The sequence below is a fragment of the Neophocaena asiaeorientalis genome, unplaced genomic scaffold (genome assembly GCF_003031525.2).
Source record: "Neophocaena asiaeorientalis asiaeorientalis breed wild unplaced genomic scaffold, Neophocaena_asiaeorientalis_V1.1 scaffold67, whole genome shotgun sequence".
Taxonomy (NCBI): domain Eukaryota; kingdom Metazoa; phylum Chordata; class Mammalia; order Artiodactyla; family Phocoenidae; genus Neophocaena; species Neophocaena asiaeorientalis.
Genome location: NW_020173731.1, coordinates 10,418,837 through 10,441,175, shown reverse-complemented (window position 1 = coordinate 10,441,175; position 22,339 = coordinate 10,418,837). Strand labels below are relative to the sequence as shown.

Sequence of the window (22,339 nt, the reverse complement as noted above, 5' to 3'; positions counted from 1 at the left end):
ATTACAGCCTTGCCCATATTTGTGCAAGAACTGGGAAGAACTTCCAGGAATTCTTTATGGAGTAAGAATAGAGATTGACTTCCCATCCTGACATTCTCCAAAGAGGAATAAAATCTTATTTGTTCACATAATGTTTGCTACCTCAGAATGGCCACACCTAGACATTGAGAGAAAAATATCACGTATTTTTGACCCCCAGGTGCCTGAGCCACTTACCACACTCCCTTTTCTAGCTTAGAGTGAGTTTTATTTGTTTGTTTGTTTGTTTGTTTTTTGCGGTACGCGGGCCTCTCACTGTTGTGGCCTCTCCCGTTGCGGAGCACAGGCTCCTGAAGCGCAGGCTTAGCAGCCATGGCTCACAGGCCCAGCCGCTCCGCGGCATGTGGGATCTTCCCAGACCGCAGGCGGACTCTCAACCACTGCGCCACCAGGGAAGCCCATAGAGTGAGTTTTAAATTATAGCTGTTATGTGAGTAAGTCTAGCTGGTCCAATGTGGTGACGCTAGTTTCACCATTACTCACCATCTTTGCCCATGTTGGTATCTCCCACTGCATAGCCTGGACCTTTGTTGTCACATTGGCTTTCTGCAGCAGACTGCTTTGAAAACAAGCTCCTTTTACAATATTGCATTGACTCCTGGTAATATTCAGTTTTTGTTGTGGTTTGGTCTCACTGTTTAGGACATCTCCAGAGCTCAGTTAGTAGCTACTCTTAAGGTTGTAGCCAAGATTTGAGAGTCTGGCAGGGCTGGCTCCTTCTCAACTAAGTCACGTTGTCTTCTGCTTGGATGACGCTGAATCTCATAAATCCATTCCTCACCAGCTCCTAGGCTGGTTGGACAGAATTTAGGGAAAGAGGTGAATTGAGTCTTCCAAGTGTAAGGGTGTTTAGAAAACACAGATATCTGAGCAAGCACCATGAAGATTTCTAGGAACTGGGCATCAGAAATTGTTTTTAGATGTTATCTTGCCTAGTTATAAGAAAAGTGACAGAATGACCTTCTTGGCGCTAAGGAGGTATGTAGATGATCGCTGGTCTCAATTCAGAAGCAGCCATTCTCTCCCTTCCTCTCCTTCCTCTGTCCCAATAAACTGGGGCATTGCTTGGGTTTATTTTTGGAATAATAATTATGTTAGCATGTTTACAACTTATGCCATTCCAATCAGCTACAAATTTTTCATTGTATCTCCATCCACCAGAAGTAACAGCATTGTACAGCACTATTGAACAGTCAACAAATATTTATCAAGCCCCTGATCAGTGCTGAGCACCATGCATTGCCAAATAGGAAAACAAAAACAGGGGTAACCCTGTCTTTACCTGGTTTTAAGACCCAGTTGGGAGAAAATAACTAAGCAAGTAAAAAGTTAAATAAAAAGAGATAAGCTGTAGTAATTTGGAATAGCAGTATAAGAAATTTCACAAGATGGTAATGATTAATAGTCAAGCAGTTGGCAAAGATAAGTCCAAACTGAGTTCAGGCGAGGAAGAATTATCTGTGCCTAAAGGACAATAGGAACAAGAGAGTCTGAACTCGGATTCTCTCATCCATACATTCTGTTCATTCATTCATTCAGCAAGCACACATCTTCCTATGATAGGGTTATATCCCAATCAACCCATCGTAAGTTGAAAATATCTAAAGTCAAAAATGCATTTCATACACCTAACCTGCAAGTCTTATACACAAACACGTATAGCTTAGCCTAGCCTACCTTAAACGTGCTTAGAACACTTATATTAGCCTACGGTTGGGTAAAATCATCTAACATAAAGCCAGTTTTATAATAAAGTGTTGAATGTCTCATGTAATTTATTGAATACTCTACTGAGTGAAAAAGAGAGTCATTATCTGGGTACAGAATGATTGTAAGTGTATCGTTTGTTTACCCTCGTGTTTGCATGGCTGGCTGGGAGCTGCAGCCCATGACTGCTGCCCAGTATCATGAGAGAGTACTATACCACGTATCAATAGCCCAGGAAAGATCAAAATTCCAAGTACAGATTCTACTGAATGTGTATCGCTTTCGTACCATTGTAAAGTCGAAAAGTCTTAAGTCAAACCATTGTAAGTTGAGGACCATCTGTGTGTATATTGATTGCTCATTGTGTACCAAGAAAAAGTTCCTGTGTTCATGAACCTTACAGTCTACTAAAGGACCAATAAATAGATGATCAGTTGATAAACAAATTAATATATATCAGGTGTTGGTGAGTGTCATGAAGAAAAATAAAGCAAGGTGAGGAGATGGAGAATAGAGAGGGGATACTGTTCTAGGTGGATTGTTCAGGGAAACTCTTAGGTCACCCAAGAAGGTGACATTTGCCATCCTGAAGGAGGTGAGGGAGTGAGCCACATGGGTATCTGGGGAAGAGTGTTCTGGGGAGAGAAAACATCACATGCAGAGATCCTTGGCATATTCAAGGACCAGCACGCAGGATGCCAGTGCGGCTGGAGCAGAGTGAGTGGAGAAGAGAGTGGCAGGAGATGAAGCCAGAGGCCAGACTCTTAGAGTTTTGTCGACTAAGGTAGGTGTTTGGATTTTATTCTAAGTGAGTGGGATGCTGTTGGAGAATTTATGAACAGGAAGTGATCTTTCTAAAGGATTCCAGGCTGCTGTGTAGAGATAAGAGCATAGGAGGAAATAGGAGGCTGCTGTAGTAGCCCAGGGAAGACATGGCATAGGGTGTCAGCCATGGAGTTGTTGAGAAGTGGATGGGTTCTGGAAATCGTGGCTTGAATGTACCTGTCCCTGCCCCTGTACAGGCACAGTACATGAGGAGACCAAAACTTAGCATATATCTGTGGTGAGGCTCTCGGGAAACAGGTATGCTCACATATTGCTGATGGGAATGCAAACCCATACAACCCTTTTGGAGGGGAATTTGGCAACATCTAGCAAAACTACATATTCACTAATCTGATCCGGCAGTCCTTCTAGGAATTTTCCATGAAGATATACCTCCAAAATATGAAAGTACATTTGCACAAGGTTATTTATTGCAGCCTCATTTGTAATTGCAAAATATTAGAAACAAAACAACCTAAATGCCATACATGGAAGAATAGATGAATAAACTATGGTATATGCGCACAGTGGGAGACTATGCAGCTGCAAAAAAGAATGAGGAAGATGTCCATGAAATGACCTGGTGAGGTTGCCAGGATATATTGTCAAGTGGAAAAAAGCAAAGGGCAAAAGAGTATCTGTAGCATGCTGCCTTTCATGTAAGAAAGAAGAGGGTATAAGAATATGCATGTGCCTTGTCACTTCTGCAAGAAGAAATACAGGAAGGATGAATCCAGAAACTAATATTTGACTGGTTATTTACATGAATGGGTCAAAAGAGTGAAAAGAATGGGGGAATGAGAAATGGGAGAAGAGTGACATTTCTCTGAGTATTCCTTTTTGTGTAATCTTGACTTTTAGAACTACATGGGTGTTTTCTATACTCAAAAGATAAATAAACAAATATATAAAACAAGGATGTGGGTAAAACTCCAAATGGAATACAAAAGGTAACAAATAAACCTAACTATTACAGACGAATAAAATAGGCACACCGAGGAGATGAGGAAGAAAATAATCTAAGTTTCTTTGAAAAACAGTATTTTGATTATATACTATAAGTCTAACAACAAAAAGAACTGTAAAATAATGCACAGTAGTGGGTAATTGTTTTTATCACAGGGTGGTGAGCTAGCAATTCTGAAGCCATTTTATGTGTAAATATTATAAGATGAAGCAAATAAATATATTGTTGATTTAAAGAAGAAAAAAAACCCTTAGTCTGTAGTAGCTGTTCAAAAAACATTTGTTCAGGGAATCCCCTGGGTTCCAGTGGTTAGGACTCCACGCTTCCACGACAGTGGGCAGAGGTCCAATCCCTGGTCAGGGAACTAAGATCCCGAAAGCCGTGTGGTGTGTCCAAAAAGAAAAATTGTTCAGCAAATTGAATTTTTTTCCCCCAGATAGGGACTTAAGGTATTCCTGAACTCCCTGAAGATGATGGATAAAATGTTTGTATATGTGCATTTAATGGGGACAGGGTCCATAAATTTTGTCAGCCCCCGAAAGCTCTGTGGCCCAGCAACTGCCAAAATTTGCACATCATTACTATCTTCATGTTCCCTTGGAGGTAGATGTTCTAGTCCCCATTATATAGATGAGAAAGCTGAGGCTCACGTGTAAATGGTGGGTCCAGGTGATCCAGGAAGACTTAAACGAAGAGAAGGGATGTTAGGAACAACTGAGACTCAATCAGGATGGAAAAACCCCACCATTTCCATGAGGGAGGGAACAGAGACACGTGAGCAAGAGGTGGTGTTGTAGCAATCATTTCAAGACTTCTCCAGCAGAGCAACTCTGGGCAACAGCTGGATCCAGCACAAAATGGACAGTTTTGTGCCGTTTCCAAATAACTTACCCAAGTCTGATTGGCTTTATACTTTTATGTTAGTGAGCACTAAGGAAAAATGAGAAAGGTCATGCATGTGTCAGCTTGGTTATGGGAGGCCTTACCTGCGTTATAATAAAAAGCCAAGTGCTTTTCCCCTTCATTTTCTGGAAACCGACCATTTATTAATGTTCCTACTTTCAGAATCATCAGATTAGACACTCTAAAGATTCTGGATGTTGAGCAAGAGCACATGTTGGCCCTTCTAAAGCCTCGGTTCTCGAGGGGAAATGGAAACCAGACAGAAAGGGACCTCGGTGTGCCTCAGGCCTGCTGCCTGGTTTCCAATAAGCTCTCCTCTGATTTCTTCTTGTTCTGGGCCCATGGGCCAAATTGGCTTGTCCTTGATGTCTAATCTACCAAAAAGTACTGAGATGATCCTCTCTCAGCAAACTGTTGGCTGCACGCATGAGACCGAGTAGCCTGGTCCCTGAGATGACAGTTCCTTATATTATACTGTGTTTCCGACGAGTCGCTGAGTAGGTGACTGTTTCTGTCAGAAACCTGCTGTTTACATTCTTTGTTTATATGGCATTACCTGGCTGTTACACCCCATTGGTGACTAATATGGTAGTTACATTGGGGTCTTAACATTGCCTGCCATTCTGTGAGGGATATTCTGGAGATTCCCCTAGAGGAACAGGCAACTTAAGTCCTATTACAAGCCAGGTAATTAAATTCCCCCTGCTTACTTCTTACTATTGCTACAGTTGGATTCGGGATTCAGTCCTGGCCTGTGTGGTTTACTGCAAAGGTCTAGCTGGTAGAATCCAGTCACCACCACCACACCACCCCCATCAAGAGGGGAGTCGTAAAACAGTGGAAAAAATGTAGCATTATTCTATTTTGTTTTCCAAAGAAGTAACTTGAGATTCAAAAATTTTGATGGATCGTGCTGTAACAGAGGGACTTTGACGAAATGCCCAAGTTTGAGCCACGGTGCTCTTGAGAAAAACTGGACAGGCCTGATATGATAAAAGATGCTAGCTCAGTCCAGCCCCTGGGCTCATGCTTCCTGGATCCCTCCCCAGTTCTGAGTTGCATGTGGGCTGCTCTCTGTGAGCCGTATCCACTGTCAGGCTGACAAATGGGATCCCCCACCCTCTGCGCTTTCACTCCAATAGGATTCACAAGCCTGGCATTGAGGAAGGAGTACATGATTGCAGTCAGAAGGCCTGGGCCCCTGGATCTGGTTCTTATCACCTGTATAACCTAATGCTGGTCATCCCTTATCAATCCCCTCACCTAGAAAATGGGCTTGCTGGTAACCCCTGCTCTATGTGGCTATAAGCACGGAAGCAATCACCACACATGCATTAATTTTCTATTATTATTTTTACCCTAACAAACTTCAAAAAGACATCATTTTCATGCACATTATTCTAGTGTGGCATTGAGGCATGTTGCCTTTAGAGTCAAACTGCAGTCAAGGACCAGTGGCTGGCACAGTGCCTGCAATGCTGTCTGTTGACTGATCACTTGTCTTTTCATGTCCTCCCTTTTTCTTTCTTTCTCTTTTTTTTTTTTTTTAATTTTACATTGGAATATAGTTGATTTACAATGTTGTGTTAGTTTCAGGTGTACAGCAAAGTGATTCAGTTATACATATACATGTATCCATTCTTTTTCAGATTCTTTTCCCATATAGGTTATTACAGAATATTGAGTAGAGTTCCCTGTGCTGTATAGTAGGTCCTTGCTGATTATCTATTTTATATATAGTAGTGTGTATATGTTGATTCCCAACCTCCTAATTTATCCCTCCCTGCCATCTTTCCCCTTTGGTAACCATAAATTTGTATTCGAAGTCTGTGAGTCTGTTTCTGTTTTGTACATAAGTTTGTATCTTTTTATTTTTTAGGTTTTTAAAAATATTTATTTTATTTATTTTTTGGCTGCATTGGGTCTCAGTGCGGCACACAGGGTCTTTGTTGAGGCGTGCAGGATCTTTCCCTGCGGCGCGGGCTTCTCTCTAGTTGTGGTGTGCGGGCTCCAGGGCACGTAGGCTCTAGTTTGTGGCATGTGGGCTCTCTCGTTGAGGCGTGCGAGCTCAGTAGTTGTGGCATGCGGGCTTAGTTGCCCCACGGCATGTGGGATCTTAGTTCCCCGACCAGGGATTGAACCTGCGTCCCCTGTATTGGAAGGCTGATTCTTTACCACTGGGCCACCAGGGAAGTCCCTGTATCATTTTTTTAGATTCCACATATAAGTTATATCATATGATATTTGTCTTTCTCTGTCTGACTTAACTTTACTTAACATGATAATCTCTAATTCCATCCATGTTGCTGCAAATGGCATAATTTCATTCTTTTTTATGGCTGAGTAATATTCCCTTGTATATATGTACCACATCTTCTTTATCCATTCATCTGTCAATGGATGTTTAAGTTGCTTCCATGTCCTGGCTATTGTAAATTGGGAGTCCCCAACCCACAGGCCGTGGACCGGTACCAGTCCACGGCCTGTTAGGAACTGGGCCGCACAGCAGGAGGTGAGCGGCGGGCAAGCAAGCGAAGCTTCATCTGCCGCTCCCCATTGCTCCCCATCGCTCGCATTACCGCCTGAACCATTCTGCCCACCCCCACCCACCATCCATGGAAAAATTGTTTTCCACAAAACTGGTCCCTGGTGCCAAAGAGGTTGGGGACCGCTGTTGTAAATAATGCTGCAATGAACATTGGGGTGCATGCCTCTTCTCGAATTATGGCTTTCTCCAGATATATGCCCAGGAGTGGGATTGCTGGATCATATGGTAATTCTATTTTTAGTTTTTTAAGGAACCTCCGTACTGTTCTCCATAGTGGTTGTACCAACTTATGTCCTCTCTTTTTCATAAGTAGTGAAAGCATTGTCCTCTAGAACAGCCGAACAGTGTTAGAACAGCTAAAGCACTAAGTGTGATCTCAGACCTATGAAACTCTGGTGGTGTGTAATGGCTTGCCTGCCATGCCCCCACATCTCATCCCTGACCCTTAGGGATAAGCAGGTGCCAGGAATCGCTTCCCTACTTTGCAGCTGGGGACAGAGAAGCAAAGGCTGGAGAAGGAGCCTGCCTCATAGACTGTCAGAATCAGAAACGGTGTAGACATCTCTTCCCTTAAGTCTCTGACTCAGTGCTTTCTTTAGGCCAATGCCTCATATTCATTCCAGTGACTTTTCCACCATCCTTGTATAGGCTTTCTCCTCTGGGCTGAAGAAGAGAGACAGGATGCTTAAATACACACTGGCTGAGGGAGACAGACACTCAGCTAGGCTTGGAGCCATGGTGGTGAATTTGCTTTTTTGTCTCCTTGATCACTTTTCCCTGTCTTTCTAGGACTACAGCATGAGGGAATCTTCCGAGTGTCAGGATCGCAGGTGGAAGTGAATGACATCAAAAACGCCTTTGAGAGAGGTGAGGAAACAGCCTGAAAGATAAGACCAAATGTTTGCCAGCCCCCCAGGATACTAGCTCCACGCTTTCTCTCTGAGAGGTACCCAGAGGTTAGCAAGCCAGTTTGCCTCCGTCTTCAGCCCAGCACCTTCTCTCTTATAGACATCCCCCCACCCCCACCCAGATATGCAGGGAGGTGCCAGGGTACATCCCAGTTTCCTCCTTCTCAGCCCCATTCATCCTGCCCCTCTCCTCCAGATGATCTACCCAAACCCAAGAAGTTAACTATGATATCTGGGCAGTTTATGGCTGTATCCAGAACCCTTGGTGGCAGAGCGAATGTACCTGTTCATCTTAGCCCATTTATTATCTTGTGGGCTATTAAGGTAATGGATAAGCTTTGGCAATTTCCGTCACTGAAATGGATATATATAGTTTCAATTTGAGGTTGGTCCTATCATTAAATCTAATTACATCTGATATGAAATTTTCCATAGGGAACTCCAGTATGATTGTTCTCCTGTAAGTAGGTGTGCTTTGTTACAGGCCAAGAGAAGAGAGAGCTAATCAGAGGGGCTGGCCTCCCTGGCCTCATTTCCCTCCCCTAGGGGCTCAGTCCCAGCCTGGTTTCATGATCTCATGAGAGAGCCAATTGCTGTGTCCCATCCCCAGCCCAGAGGGAATGTCCCTGAACCAGTCTGGCACAAGCAAATTTATGTTAATGGACTTTTGTGCCCCTCCTCTGGCCCTGGGGCCCCTGAGCCTAAGCAGTCTTTGCTTTTGCTAGTCCCTGGTTGCCCTACTCATGGCCAACATGCTGGGCAGAAAGCTGATGGACTGTGATGATTTGAATAGGCCACTCCTTCCCCACCACCTCTGCTTCATCCTGTTTGTTTTTACCTCTCTCACTCTCTCTTTCCTTTTTGGGGGGATTGCTTATCCTTAGGAGAGGACCCCCTGGCTGGAGACCAGAATGACCATGACATGGACTCCATAGCTGGCGTCCTGAAGCTTTACTTCCGGGGGCTGGAACACCCTCTCTTCCCCAAGGACATCTTCCATGACCTAATGGCCTGCGTCAGTAAGTATCATCCTGGCCTCAGATTGGCTTCTGGGCCAGAGCACCTCACAGCAACAGATAACAAGTTTCCACAGGGTCTTTTTTTCTCATAAGCTTTCCAGTAATGTTTTCCTTTTTTCCTTTTCCTAGGTGAAGTTTCTCTTCCTTGTTGTCACTCCTTTATCCCCTAGTAGGGGAGGAAAAAGAATGACTTTTAGGGAAGAGTCTGGATCACAAGTCAGAACTCCTGGCTTTTCTCTTTCTGATTCACTTTAAACTCTGTTGCTTCGCTGGGCTTTATCTTTCTTCATTAAAATACATTTATGTTCATATATAAGACACAGTCCTTTTCAGCTATTAGAAGCTCATATATTAGTGCTTGTGCTTTTCATGATACAAAGGGAGAATACATAAGTGTTACAAATATTTCCTGCTTGTTGCTTTAAATATGGCATGACTTACCTGTGAGATGTGTTAATATGCGTTCTTCTAGGAATAAAAGCCTCTGCGCATTTAAAAGTAGTGATATGATGTTTTCTCAGAGAGAGATAGTCCCTACTTGATCTTTAGATAAAGCAGGTATCTTAGAGGTTCTCTGCCTCTCACTCTAAAATTTAGGGCTTGAAAAGCTATTCCTGGCCATTTAGTTTAGATCGTTATACTGGACCCCCCTCTCATTTGTTGTCCACGGAAACTTGGATTAGTATTAGGTCATTCCGGAAGCAGACGCCGTTGAAATGGTGGCTTCAGAGGCTAGAGGAGGCAATGCCTTTGAAATGGAGAAAAGTTTTTCTTCCCAGATCAACCAAGGTCTTCATCCCCCACCGCCCACCCCCAAGTTTCCAGTTTGATTCCTGAGCACTGTCCCTCTCTGTTATTCTGAGAGAGGGGCCCAGAACACTCAGGAAGCTAGCTCTCTTGTTTTATTGGTTTACTCAGTCTCTGTGGGAGTCCTAGTGGAAATGTGTTCTGTGGGTGACTGAATATATGCATCCCTCCTACCTTCATGTCTTTTTCCAGGGCTGGGCCTAGGTGGAATACCCTAAGTGGATGGGGGTTGCCAGGACAGTACAAGAGACCTGGGCTGCCCAATCCTCCCCTTGAGATCTGCTCCCGATCTAGTACCGCCCATTTCTTTTTCATGGAGAGACTCTCCTAGAAAATGACAATATCCACATGGCACACCATGAAAGTGGGGAGGCGGGCCATGAGGGAAGCACAGGCCTTAGGGCCGTACCTGGAATTAATCAGTCCACAGCACAAGAGTCAGGAAAGTTCTCTGGTTTTCTCCCCAGATATCACTGCTTACACAGGGGCCTGCCATTTCTTGCCTCTGGCCACATTCTCCTCATCCGCACTGCACATAAGGGAGGCGGGGAGATAAGCCAGACTTGTCCAGGGGATGAGGTGATGCACATGTGGAGTGGGCAGGACAGGACCTGCGCAGCCCCTCCCTCTCCCCACGTGTAGGCCCTCCAAGGCTGGGTGTCGAGCAGTCACAGCAGTTTCTGGTCAGCTCCTTGCCTGTGGTATTGTAATAAGGGGGTGGTTGATGCTCTGGGGAGCATCTCCAACCCCTTCTGTGCCCAAGGAGCATACATCTTAAGTTCAGACCCGCAGAAGGTTCTGGAGCCTGCATGCCCCATCACAACAGCCCCACCCCAAGGAGCCACAGAGATGGAGCTCCTTACACTGGCCCGGTGCTCTGTGGACTTGACCGGCTGCTCTCCATATTGCACCCGCTGCCAGTCAGAGCCTTCTGACCACTATTTCCTGGGATCTCAGTTACAATGGAGGGTAACGCATGGCTTTTTTCTTTCAGCAATGGACAACCTGCAGGAGAGAGCTCTGCACATCCGGAAGGTCCTCCTGGTCCTGCCCAAAACCACTCTGATTATCATGAGATACCTCTTTGCCTTCCTCAACCAGTGAGTAAATTTCCCAGGGAGCAACTGATTGGGCCTTAGCTTCGGTCACTGGAAGTTTACGTAGGGACCTATGTTGATTCCTCCAGCCCAACAGATACTTACTGAACACCTGCTGTGTGCTGGGCACGGTCATAAGATGTAAGAATACATTGTGAAATAAGAGACAAAAGCCTGGATACCATTTAGCTCGTGTTCCAGCAGAGGACACAGACAATTGCAGAAACATGAGGTAGTAATAAGTGCTTAGAAGAATAAGGAAGTGTAAGTTAAGGGATCGGGGCAGAGGTGAAAGAGGGAGAGACACTGCAGAGGGGCCTTCAGCAAAGGCCTCTCTGGGGAGACGGTGTGTAAGCAGCAGGCCTAAATGAAGTGAAAGAAGGAGCCACGGGGATGGTCAAGGTCATCAAGCCCCAAAGTCATGGCAACAATAGTTTAGATTTGAAGAAGCCATTGGAAAGTTTTAAGCAGAAGAGGGTTGTGATCTGATTTTGTAATATATTTTTGAAATCTGCTTCATGGAGAAGTTACCATAGAGTAATGTGGAGAGAAGCGGGAGAGACCTCACCAGAGCTTATTGTGCAGTCTCGGTCAGGAGTGGTGGTGGCTTAGACCAGAGAGGGAATGGTGGAGGGTGATGAGGGGTCAGGTGTAGGATCTATTTGGAATACAGCTTTGATAGGACCTGCTGATGGGCAGGATATAGAATGTGAGGACAGAGAAAAATTCTACATTTTTGACATAAGCAGCAGGGAAGCCGTGACGCCATTTGTGGAGCTGGGGAAGACAAGATGTGGAAGAAGCAATCAGGACAAGGTGCTGATGTGGCCATGTTAACTCGAGGTACCCGTTAGCCCTCCAGGTGGAGAGTCTAAGTAGGCAGCTGAGCATAGGAATCGGATGCTCAGGGAAGAAACCTGGAGCAGAGATACAGCGTGAGGTCATCGTGTACTGACGGTACTTAGCTGGTCAGCCAGGGAGTGAGTGTAGCTAGAAGAGAGGTCTGAGGATCAGAGGGGCCTTGGGCTTAGCCAGAGTATTTCTCCCTGTCTAAGCAGTGTGTCCTCGCCCAGGGCAGGCATGGAGGGCAGCAAAGATAACAAGCAAGGACATGCTTCTCCCCTTAGGCGCCTCTGTCTTTCCACGTTGCTTTCACTGCAGCATCTCCCTCAACAGCCTAGGCCGAAGTCTATCAGTGGGCAATCCGAGGGCCAGATAAGGCCTATAGATGTGTTCCCTTTAAGTCCACTCTGTCTTGAAAACATTGAACCATTTAAATATTGGGAGATTTTACTCTTTAAAAAAATCTAGATTTCTAGCTTCTCTCGAAAACATCACTAGGTCTAGTAGCACTGGATCTGCATGCCCACATGGCCGCAGTTCCCTGTGGAGTACGGGCTGCTGCCTAGATGAGGCGGTCAGTCCCCAGCTCTCCCCGAAACTCCCCATTGCTGAGGCTGAATTCAGTTGCCATTATCATCTCTCTGGCTTTATGGCTTTTCATTGAGTGGGGAAACATTTCTTTAGATCCATGAATCTATTTTTTTTAAAAAGGGAAAACAAAAAGTAGACCAAGGGGCTAGGGTGTTTTAGCTCACATTGCTTTGTGAAAATGAAGACTCTTCCTAGTGGGTTGGTCCCTACAAAGAAATACAAGTTCAGGGGCCGTCTCAGCCTCTGCTTACAGACCAGAATCAGCCTGACCTTGAGGCATCTGGGCTAGCAGCCCCCACCTGAGACCTTTCAGGGGCCACCACACTGTCCTCTAGCCCTGTTGCTGGCCCTGCAGAGTGACAGAGGGTCCTGGCCCAGCAGCCTGCTGCTTCCACGTGGCTGTGTCTGCACCATTCATTAGCCAAGCCCTGACTCAGTGCCACAACTGCCTTTAGTTGAGAACCCCTCATGACTCACACAGGGTTTCACAAGCTGCCCGTTTTAGGCAGACGGAAACTCTGGTAATGACTCTCAAGCCAGTCGGTCCCCTCAGGGCCACCAGGCCTTGTCTCCCCTCATTGACCGATACCTGCCCTCAAAGAGCCTAGTCTGCTCCCGCAGAGCGAGGAACATGTTGGTCGTGGGTAAACAGGCAGGGGAGCAGGCAGGTCCTGGGGTGACTGTGTGTGTAAGCACAATGGCCTCATCCTGCCCACATTTTCCTCCTGCTAAGTGGAGGGGTGAGGGAGTTTGTGGGTGGGGAGAAACGGTAGAGGAAGCATCATAAGAGCTGGAGAGGGTGGCCACTGTCGAAGGAAACATGGAAAACTGCACCCATTCAAATGATGACTTTTGTTTTGTTTTGTTTCACTTCTTTTTCTGGTTAAAAAATGATTAACTTGCTCATCAAAGTCTTTCATTGAAAAGATGCAGCATTAATAACCACAGTGTTTCCTAAAATAATAAATGGAGTGCAGGACACAGGCGATAGAGAAGACCACCTGCCCACACAGGAAGGTGACAGGTGATAAGTATGCAGACTGGGCCCAGTCTGGAAACTCTCCCTGGGCCCAGACTTTTAGGACCCCTCTCCTTTGCTGTTACATGTCCTGACAGTGTGTACTTTATTTCTGGCTATTGTCTTTTTTGGGGTTGTACATATCCTCCATCTCAAGGAACCCCCAGAACTGAGATATATGTGTGGAACTCCTTACACAGTGCACCAGTGCTGTGTCGACTTGACCTGGTTCCACATGTATCTATATAGCTAGTGTTCAATCCACTCCATGAACCTTGGGTACATGCCTGTCCAGCAGGCCTTGTTAATTGTTAATTATTAATGTTATCCTTTCTTAGCATCTGCATTGATGATCAATTGCTGTGTAATAAATTACCCTAAAACTCAGCAACTTCAAAACAATAAGCATTTATTTTTATGTCACAGTTTCTGTGGATCAGGAATGTAGGTGCAGCTTAGCTGGGGCCTCTGACTCCAGGTTTCTTGAGGTTGCAGTGAGTGTACTGGGGGCAGGGCTGTAGTTTCTTCTGAAGGCTTGACTGGGAAAGGATCCACGTGGTGTTGGCAGGATTCAGTCCCTTGCAGGTTGTTGGACTGAGGGCCTCCTTTCCTGGCTGGCTGTTGGTCAGAGGCCTCCATCAGTTCTGCACCACATGGGCCTCACCATAGAGCTGCTCGTGACATGGCAGCTGGCTTTGCTCCAAGCAAGTGAGTGACAGAGTGCCCAAGAGAGCAGCCAGTCTTTGTAACCTAATCTCAGAAGTTACGTCCCATCACTTCTTCCATACTCCATTCACTAGAAGCGAGTCACTAAATCTAGCCCACACGCAAAGGCAGAGAACTACACAAGGGCATGAATACCAGTAGGCAGGGACCATAGGGTTCATTTTAGAGGCTGCCGGCCACAGCATCTGTACTACTCAGTGGGTTTTCACCCTGAAACAAAGTGCAGGTAGCTCCCCCTCACTGCCGCTGACCCTGCTGCTTGCCTTTTGTAACCTGATTTCTTCAGATGTCAAACAATATAGACTTTTAGTCTCTTGCTAATCAAGCGAGGTCCATAGACCAGCAGCATCAGCATCATCAGGGAGATTGTTAGAAATGCAGAATCTCAGTTCCTCCCCCACCCCACCCACAATGACCCATGAATCAGAATCTGTATTTTGACAAAATCCCCTGCTGAGTCATAGGCACATGAAGGTCCGAGAAGCATCACTCTACATCCTCAAATATTGCTCCATAATCTGAAAGAGGGAATTGGTGGTGCTTCTTTCACTGTTAAAGCACCTCAGCAGCTCTCCAGAAAAGCTGAGTCTTCCTCCAAACTTCACCATCTCAGGTGCCTCCCAGTTTGGAAAGATTCTGTCTGTGCTGCTCTTCTGACTTTCACAAGGAGTGTTTTAGCTTCTGTATGAAAATGGACAAGTAGAATTGTGGCTGGATTGTCCTAGAGTCTCACAGATGCTCATGTATTTATTCACTTATTTATTTAACATGTATTTTTTAAGCATTTACTGTGTGCTAGGCCCTGTTTTAGTTGCTGGATATCTAAGATTGCACCCAACAGTCAAGGTCTCTGCCCTCATGGAGCCTACATAGCACATAGAACTGGAGGAAGACAGGCAAAACTGCTAAGAACACATGTCATGGGACTTCCCTGGTGGCACAGTGGTTAAGAATCCACCTGCCAATGCAGGGGACACGGGTTCAAGCCCTGGTCCGGGAAGACTAAGCCCATGAGCCACAACTACTGAGTCTGTGCTCTGGAGCCCACGAGCCACAACTACTGAGCCCACGTGCCACAACTACTGAAGCCCACACGCCTAGAGCCCGTGCTCTGCAAGAAGAGAAACCAACGCACTGAGAAGCCTGCTCACCACAACAAAGAGTAACCCCTGGTCACCGCAACTAGAGAAAGCCTGCACACAGCAGTGAAGACCCAACACAGCCAAAAAGAAAGAAATTAATTAAAAAAAAAAAAGAGGCTTCCCTGGTGGCGCATAAAAAAAAAAAAAAAAGAAGAACATATGTCAGAGGATAAGGGCTGTGGAGAAAATTAAAGCATGTTATGGGGGTGCTTCCCTGGTGGTGCAGTGGTTAAGAATCTGCCTGCCAATGCAGGGGACATGGGTTCGAGCCCTGGTCCATGAAGATCCCACATGCCACGGAGCAACTAAGCCCGTGTGCCACAACTACTGAGCCTGAGCTCTAGAGCCCACGAGCCACAACTACCGAAGCCCACGTGCCTAGAGCCTGTGCTCCACAACAAGAAAAGCCACCGCAATGAGAAGCCTGCGTACCGCAAGGAAAAGTAGCCCCTGCTCGCCACAATTAGAGAAAGCCAGCGTGGCAGCAACGAAGACCCAAAGCAGCCAAAAATAAACAAATAAATAAAGCATGTTAGGGGACTGGAGAGTGTAAGGGGTGGGTGTGAGGGTTTCCTGTTTAATATACAGTGGTCAGGGACACCTCATTGAGCAGGTGACAGTGGGCAGTGGTGTAGGAGGAGGACCAAGAGGGAATGGTGTCCCAGAAGCTGCATAATGTGTTTCAAGGAGGGTGTGATAACTGGGATAATATGATGACAGGTCAGCTAAGAAAAGGACTGAGAACTGATTTAGCAGCGTAGATGTCACTAGTGACCTTGATGGGCGTTGTCTTGGTGGAGGAGGAGGGGCAAAATCCTGATGGTGTCAGTTCAAGCGAGAAGGGGTGCTGATGCTGGATAAACAAAATGTGGTAGATCCGTACAGTGGGTCGTATTCAGCTGAATGCTACTGGACCGTACACTTTAAAATGGTTGAAAATGGTAAATTTTCTGTTGTGTGTATTTTACCACGATAGAGGGGTTGGGGGACCGCACGGGAAGAGAGTAGGTGTGTGAATCTGCTAGGGCTGCCGTAACAAAATACCATAGACTGGGTGGCTTAAACAACAGAAATTTGTTTTCTCACAGTTCTGAAGTCTGGGAGTGCAAGATCAAGATGCCAGCAGGGTTGGTTTCTGGGGAGACCTGTCTCCTTGGCTTGTAGACAACCACCTCACTGCGTCCTCACGTGGCCTTTCTTCTGTGCACACACTGGGAGACAGAGCTCTGCTCTCTTTTCCTCTCCTTATAAGGACACAAGTCCTATAGGGTTTGGGCCCCACCCATATGACCTCATTTAACCTTAATTACCTCCTTAAAGGGCCTGTCTCCAAATGCAGTCATTACAGTCAAGTTAGGGCTTCAACATATGAATTGGGGGGCAGGGAGGACACAACTCAGTCCATAACAGAACCGGTAAAGAAGAATGAGAGAATCAGAGACAACTCTCAAAGAATTTTATTATAAAGAGAAGAGAATGGGACCGTAATTCAGTATGGATACGACTTAAGGGAGAATATTGTTTTTAAGATGGGTGGTATTGCTGCACATTGGCATGCTAGTGGGGTGACCCCATAGAGATGAACTGATGATGGAGGAGAGAGCAAGGTAATTGCGGGAGTGCTATTCTTGAGGAGGTGAGAGGGGATGGGATTGACTGCGTAGGGAGGAAGGCAAGTCAGTTAATAGATGTGGGAGCATGGAAGTTGGGGACAGGGGGCTTTATAGGCAAGGGGAGTGAGGGAGCGCCTTTGAAGGGCCATCAGGAAGAGTCAGCCACAATTACCTTCCACTTCTTATCTCTTAAGGAGCCTTTTGGGAAAGTCTGTTAAACCATGGATTTACAGATTCTCAACCCCACGTTTTGCCTGGGGCCATGGTGAAAAATAACAATTTCTCTTCATCCCTTTCAAACCTGAAATCAACCCTGATGCATAATATCTTACCCATGGTCTGTTGGGTGTTGCGAAATCAAACCCCTGGAGGCCATGAAGTTGAAGGTTTTTAATGGAAATGTCATATGTTTAAAACAGTGTGTTCAAAGCTATGTGCTCTCCCTGAGGATTTAAGGTTTTGATTTGGGGATGCAGAGCCCTCAGCTTGTTAGATTATGCCTGTCAGGAGAAGAAGACGGTGGACACCTGTAAGTCAATTACTGCCAAACGTCAGCGGCCCTGCTTTTCCATTCCCTGACTGAAATCAAAGATCGTGTGTCGGGCTTCCCTGGTGGCACAGTGGTTGAGAGTCCGCCTGCCGATGCAGGGGACACGGGTTCGTGCCCTGGTCGTGGCACCTCACATCCCACATGCCGCAGAGCAGCTAGGCCTGTGAGCCATGGCCGCTGAGCCTGCGCGTCCGGAGCCTGTGCTCCGCAACGGGAGAGGCCACAACAGCGAGAGGCCTGCGTACCGCAAAAAAGAAAAAAGGTCCTATGTCAAGAAGCAAACAGGACATTAAAATGACAGAAAATATTTCTTAAACATCACCTATGTGCCAGGCACAGTGCTAAGTGCTTTGCACATATTACCTTGTTTAATCTTCACAACAGCCCATCAAGGGGGCGCATAATTGCCCCCATTTTATGAAGAAACTAGGGAACTAGTACAAAACGATGGTAAGCAATGGAGCTGGGACTCAAAACCAGGTCTGCTTGACTCTAAAATTCTTGGGATGTTTTGTTTTTCTTTTTAAATGTAATCAGAGATACAAACGTGCATCGTGTTTTTTAAACATCTTTATTGGAGTGTAATTGCTTTACAATGTTGTGTTAGTTTCTGCTGTATAACAAGGTGAATCAGCTATATGTATACATGTATCCCCATATCCCCTCCCTCTTGCGTTTCCCTCCCACCCTCCCTATCCCACCCCTCTAGGTGGTCACAAAGCACCGAGCTGATCTCCTTGTGCCATGTGGCTGCTTCCCACTAGCTATCTATTTTACATCTGGGAGTGTATATATGTCAATACAACTCTCTCACTTCGTCCCAGCTTCCCCTTCCCACTCCCCGTGTCCTCAAGTCCATTCTCTACGTCTGCGTCTTTATTCCTGTCCCGCTCCTAGGTTCTTCAGAACCGACAAATGTGCATCATTTAAAAGTAAAAAGTCCAGAAAAATGCATGATGAGAAACAGTTTTCCCACGCCAATCCTGATTTTCTCATTCCCCCCAAAACCCACTACACTGGACCTTTGTAAGGTGCTCAAAAGAGGATGAGTTCAAATCAATTAGGAAAGTTCACTCGTGTTATGGACAGAACCTAAAGAAATATAGTACAGTTCTTAGAGGAGATGGCATGTGTAGAAGTCGATACCAAAAAAATATTTTTTTTAAAGAGGGAGCTGTTACCAGTATTATCCATTTTAGATATTTCTTCAAAAATAAAAATCCAGTATTTGAGGTCTTATACTAGGTACAGCCATCAGAGTCTTCAAGGATTATTAGCACCATTATATTATATACAGAATTGTGTGCATTTGTTATGTGCTCATATATGAATTTCCCTGGGGAGAGAATCCTTAGTTTTTGTCAAATTCTTGAAGGAGCCTGTGTCCCTCAAGTAGTTAAGCACCATGGCTTTACCCCCAGAACTTAGGTGTTCCAGTAGATTGGAAGAGAAAGAAGGATCTTGGTCTGTATTTTAATGGGAATAAGAAATGGACCTGGACCCATGAGAAGTGGACCCCAGTGCACAAACACAGGTCCTCTCTGGCCCTGGTCATTGTAGCCACCTAGGAGTTGAGCAGTCCTCGCCTTGGAAGGCCGGGCAAGATTCCTCTTCTCTCAGTGAGCTTAGACTGGGACCCTCAGGCCTAGAGTTTATCTCCCTTTGACCACCAGGCTCCCCAGAAACTACTGCTTTCCTTGCATGTTACCAAAACGTTGTCAGATCACACTAAGGAAATGGGCTTCCTCCTGCTTGTCCCTCCATGACTCGAGGAACCAGCCAGCCTGGGATGGGCTACAATTTTAGCCCTGTGGCACCTCATGCCTCCGTTGTCCCTGCTAAGGTTCCCAAGCTAATTATCTCTCCTGTCTCTCTCCAGTTTTTATTTGACCAAGAAGTAGACTTGGAAACATCTACCAGCCTTTTCTGAATCTCTGCTCTCTTTTAACTCAGGAGCCAGAGAAGGATTATAAAATTAAATCTTTAAAACCTCCTATGAAGCAGTCCGGCCACTGAGATCCATCAACGCACACATCTCAGGCCTCCCTGCATCTGACCGGGTCCTACAGAGCAGTGGTCCTCAGCCATGACAGTTGTTTGTCACTGTCCCACTTCATTGTCCCACTTCACATGTTCTGCAGTGATTCTGTGGGGGGACCGGGGACGTATCTGAATCTTCAGGGAAGGAGAGAATCATTGAGATAGAGACCAGCTTGGTCATTTGAGTCTGGATGCTGGATACACTAGAAGTCAACTCTGCTCAGTTCTGAAGAACAGCTACTCAGATGAAGACAGCTGAGTCCCAGGCCTCTGGCTAAGCACCACATGGCTTTGGTATCCTCTCAAGATCTGTCAGAATCCAGATGCCCACGAGGGAGGCAGAACCCCGTAGCAGAGCTCACATTTCTGCAGACTCCTAGGGGCGGGGTACATCCAGAACTAGCCCAGCCTTCAGTGCCTGGACAGACAGACCAGTGGGCACTCACCACTGAAGGGCTTGGGTCCTTGGCCAGGGTTGGAGGTATGGCTGGAGCAGCTGCTGGCTGGAAAGGGGGAGTTCCTGGAATAAAATACCCAATAATGAAGTCAGACTGCATCCAGGGGAAGCCTGAGCAGGAGCTGAGCTACATGCTGACCTTTTCCTGAAAATCCTGAATGTAATAGTGGAGGAGGATATTATGAAAATGGAAAACAATTGCATTAGCTATTCCAGGAAGAAATTCACGGGCTTGATGGAATACAAAAGCTAATCGGTTGGCTATTTTTTAAAATAAGTCTAGAGCTTAGAATGGAATATCCCTAATAATTTGATTATTTTGCCATTCAAGAAGGTACACAACGCACAATGCCTGCGTCTTCTGACCGTGTCATTACCAGGGCAGCCCGAGGGGCTCCGTCTGTTCTGTCGGCTTAGTGCGTTGGTCTGTGGGAGCGTATCCAGCTCTGCAGAGTGGTGTGTTCTCAAGGCAGGGTAGATTTGGTGGATATGGTCTAGGGTTGGGGTGGGGATTGGGGAGTAAGTAGGATTTGAACAGGGAGCTAGAGAAAGAGGAGGGGTGAGATCTGCAAGGAGGGACCTCCACTTGGCCTTCTCTTGGCTCCTGAATAGTGTCCTGGTGGTCATTCTCTTCTCCCCCTACCGGCTTTCTAGAAGGGCTCTGACGCCCAGAAAACCAGGGGGCCGTCTGTGCTGCTTCTGTTCTTGCTCCTGGCAGCGCCTCCTGTGATTGTGTTTTCTGGGCATTCATGCGAGTGCTTTTCAGCTTGCCCCCTTTTCCTTCTCCTCCAGTTTATCACAGTTCAGTGAAGAGAACATGATGGACCCCTACAACCTCGCCATCTGCTTCGGGCCCTCGCTGATGTCAGTGCCTGAGGGCCATGACCAGGTGTCCTGCCAAGCCCACGTGAATGAGCTGATCAAAACCATCATCATCCAGCACGAGAACATCTTCCCAAACCCTAGGGAGCTGGAGGGCCCCATCTACAGCAGAGGAGGGAGCACGGAGGATTACTGGTAGGGGGCTCAGGGTTGGAGGAGGGGAAATGTCACCAACACGCACTGGCATGGGGGCCAGATGGCCAAGCGAGACGGAGGGAAACACCCAGATCCTCCCCACCTCCCACTCCGAGGCACTTCAAGCTGCCAGGATCGGGGGTTGCTGTAGGCAGGGCCCCACCTCGACCCAAACTACTCAGTGCCACTTCAGGCTGCCTCCTTTTTTACGAGTTCTGAGTGATGAGAGACCATTCTGAAAGATAACGACAGCAATAACAGGAACGTTAATGATCTCCGGGAAAGGAAATTTGATCAGGTTGTACACAGAACTGCCGTTCATCCGGCAGCAGTGTCTCTCTGGCTCCTGCTCGAAGCTGGCTATTGTGAGAAGAACAGTCCTGCGTCCCAGGGAATTTCTGTCTTATTGGGAAGATTTCAGTTATGAAGCGTAATTTCCTGACTGTGAGTTTATACAATGATAATTTAATAATGATCTCAGACATTTGTGATGAGAAAGTGGGGTAAGGTCCATTTTCGGCAGGTTAGGCCCAGTGCCCCACTGAAGCAGGTTCGTCATGACTTCACCTGGAAACAGAGATATAAAAGCAATCCCTAGGGCACATCTTTGCTAGACCCTTCCGTTAGACAAATAACAGATTTCCATTTTGTAGATTAAGTCATTGCAATCTAGAGAGGCCAGGGACGATCTTTGAGGCCACCCCAGTGGTGGGGATCCCAGCCCTGACCCCTTGACTGTCAGTGCAGGGTACAACCCACTGCCCCACACTGCCCCCATCGTGCCACTTACAGGGCCATTTTCCCAGTAAACGCAAAGACAACTGCCTCTCTCTTTTACTCCCTAACATCCCTTACCTCTTCCTCCTCCTCCCTTTCCCTTCTTCCCCTAAACAGTGTTTCAGCCTGGGCTGAAAGCATAAGCCAGCCCAAATCGGATTCCATCTGAATTCAACATCTGGAAGCAATTCAGCCAGCCCCATTGCTATGGACTGAGGTAGGGGAGGACAGGGGAGGTTGCTTACTTAATGAGAGGCCAGTCAGTCCATGCTTCTCCCTGATCCCCACAGAAGGAGCCTCCAGCCCAAGGAGTGAGGAAAATGCTATTCATGTGTCTGTGAACATAAAAATACCACTGACATCGCTGAGTTCGGTCTTCTCTGCTGTCCTGTAGATCCCGGCATCTGAGACTGAGCTGGAGAAATCTAGGCTCACCAGCTCGGAGAGAAAGCTTCCGGTCACTGACAGATGGCTGGTGGGGACTAGGGATGTTGTTCGAGTCTCAGCCTACTGGCTGGTGGGCTCCAGGGAGCTGTCCTTGTGCATGTGACTTGGAGAGTTGGTTTCCCTTGCATGAGTGTTGAAAAGCTGTGGAATCGTGTTCCCGATTCCTGCTTCACCTGCCTTCTCACATATCAAACCGCTACAGGCTCTGGACCCATTCCAGGACACAGAGCCCCACCTCACGGCCCGGTGCAGCAGGGCCCTGGTAGGGCTCACCGGGCACAGATGGGAGGGCACCTAC

At 46.6% G+C, this 22,339-nt stretch overlaps 1 protein-coding gene across 9 annotated transcripts in view; it reads left to right on the top strand.

Annotated features, from left to right (window-relative positions):
- The window catches only part of SRGAP2 (SLIT-ROBO Rho GTPase activating protein 2), a 242,007-nt gene that overhangs the window by 204,117 nt on the left and 15,551 nt on the right, over positions 1–22,339 (top strand). For all 9 annotated transcript variants that reach the window (XM_024750914.1, XM_024750912.1, XM_024750913.1 and 6 more), the window contains 4 exons: positions 7,779–7,856; positions 8,782–8,916; positions 10,718–10,823; positions 20,593–20,817. In XM_024750914.1, the coding sequence (XP_024606682.1) occupies positions 7,779–7,856; positions 8,782–8,916; positions 10,718–10,823; positions 20,593–20,817 (544 nt within the window). The remainder of the gene's footprint in view (positions 1–7,778; positions 7,857–8,781; positions 8,917–10,717; positions 10,824–20,592; positions 20,818–22,339) is intronic.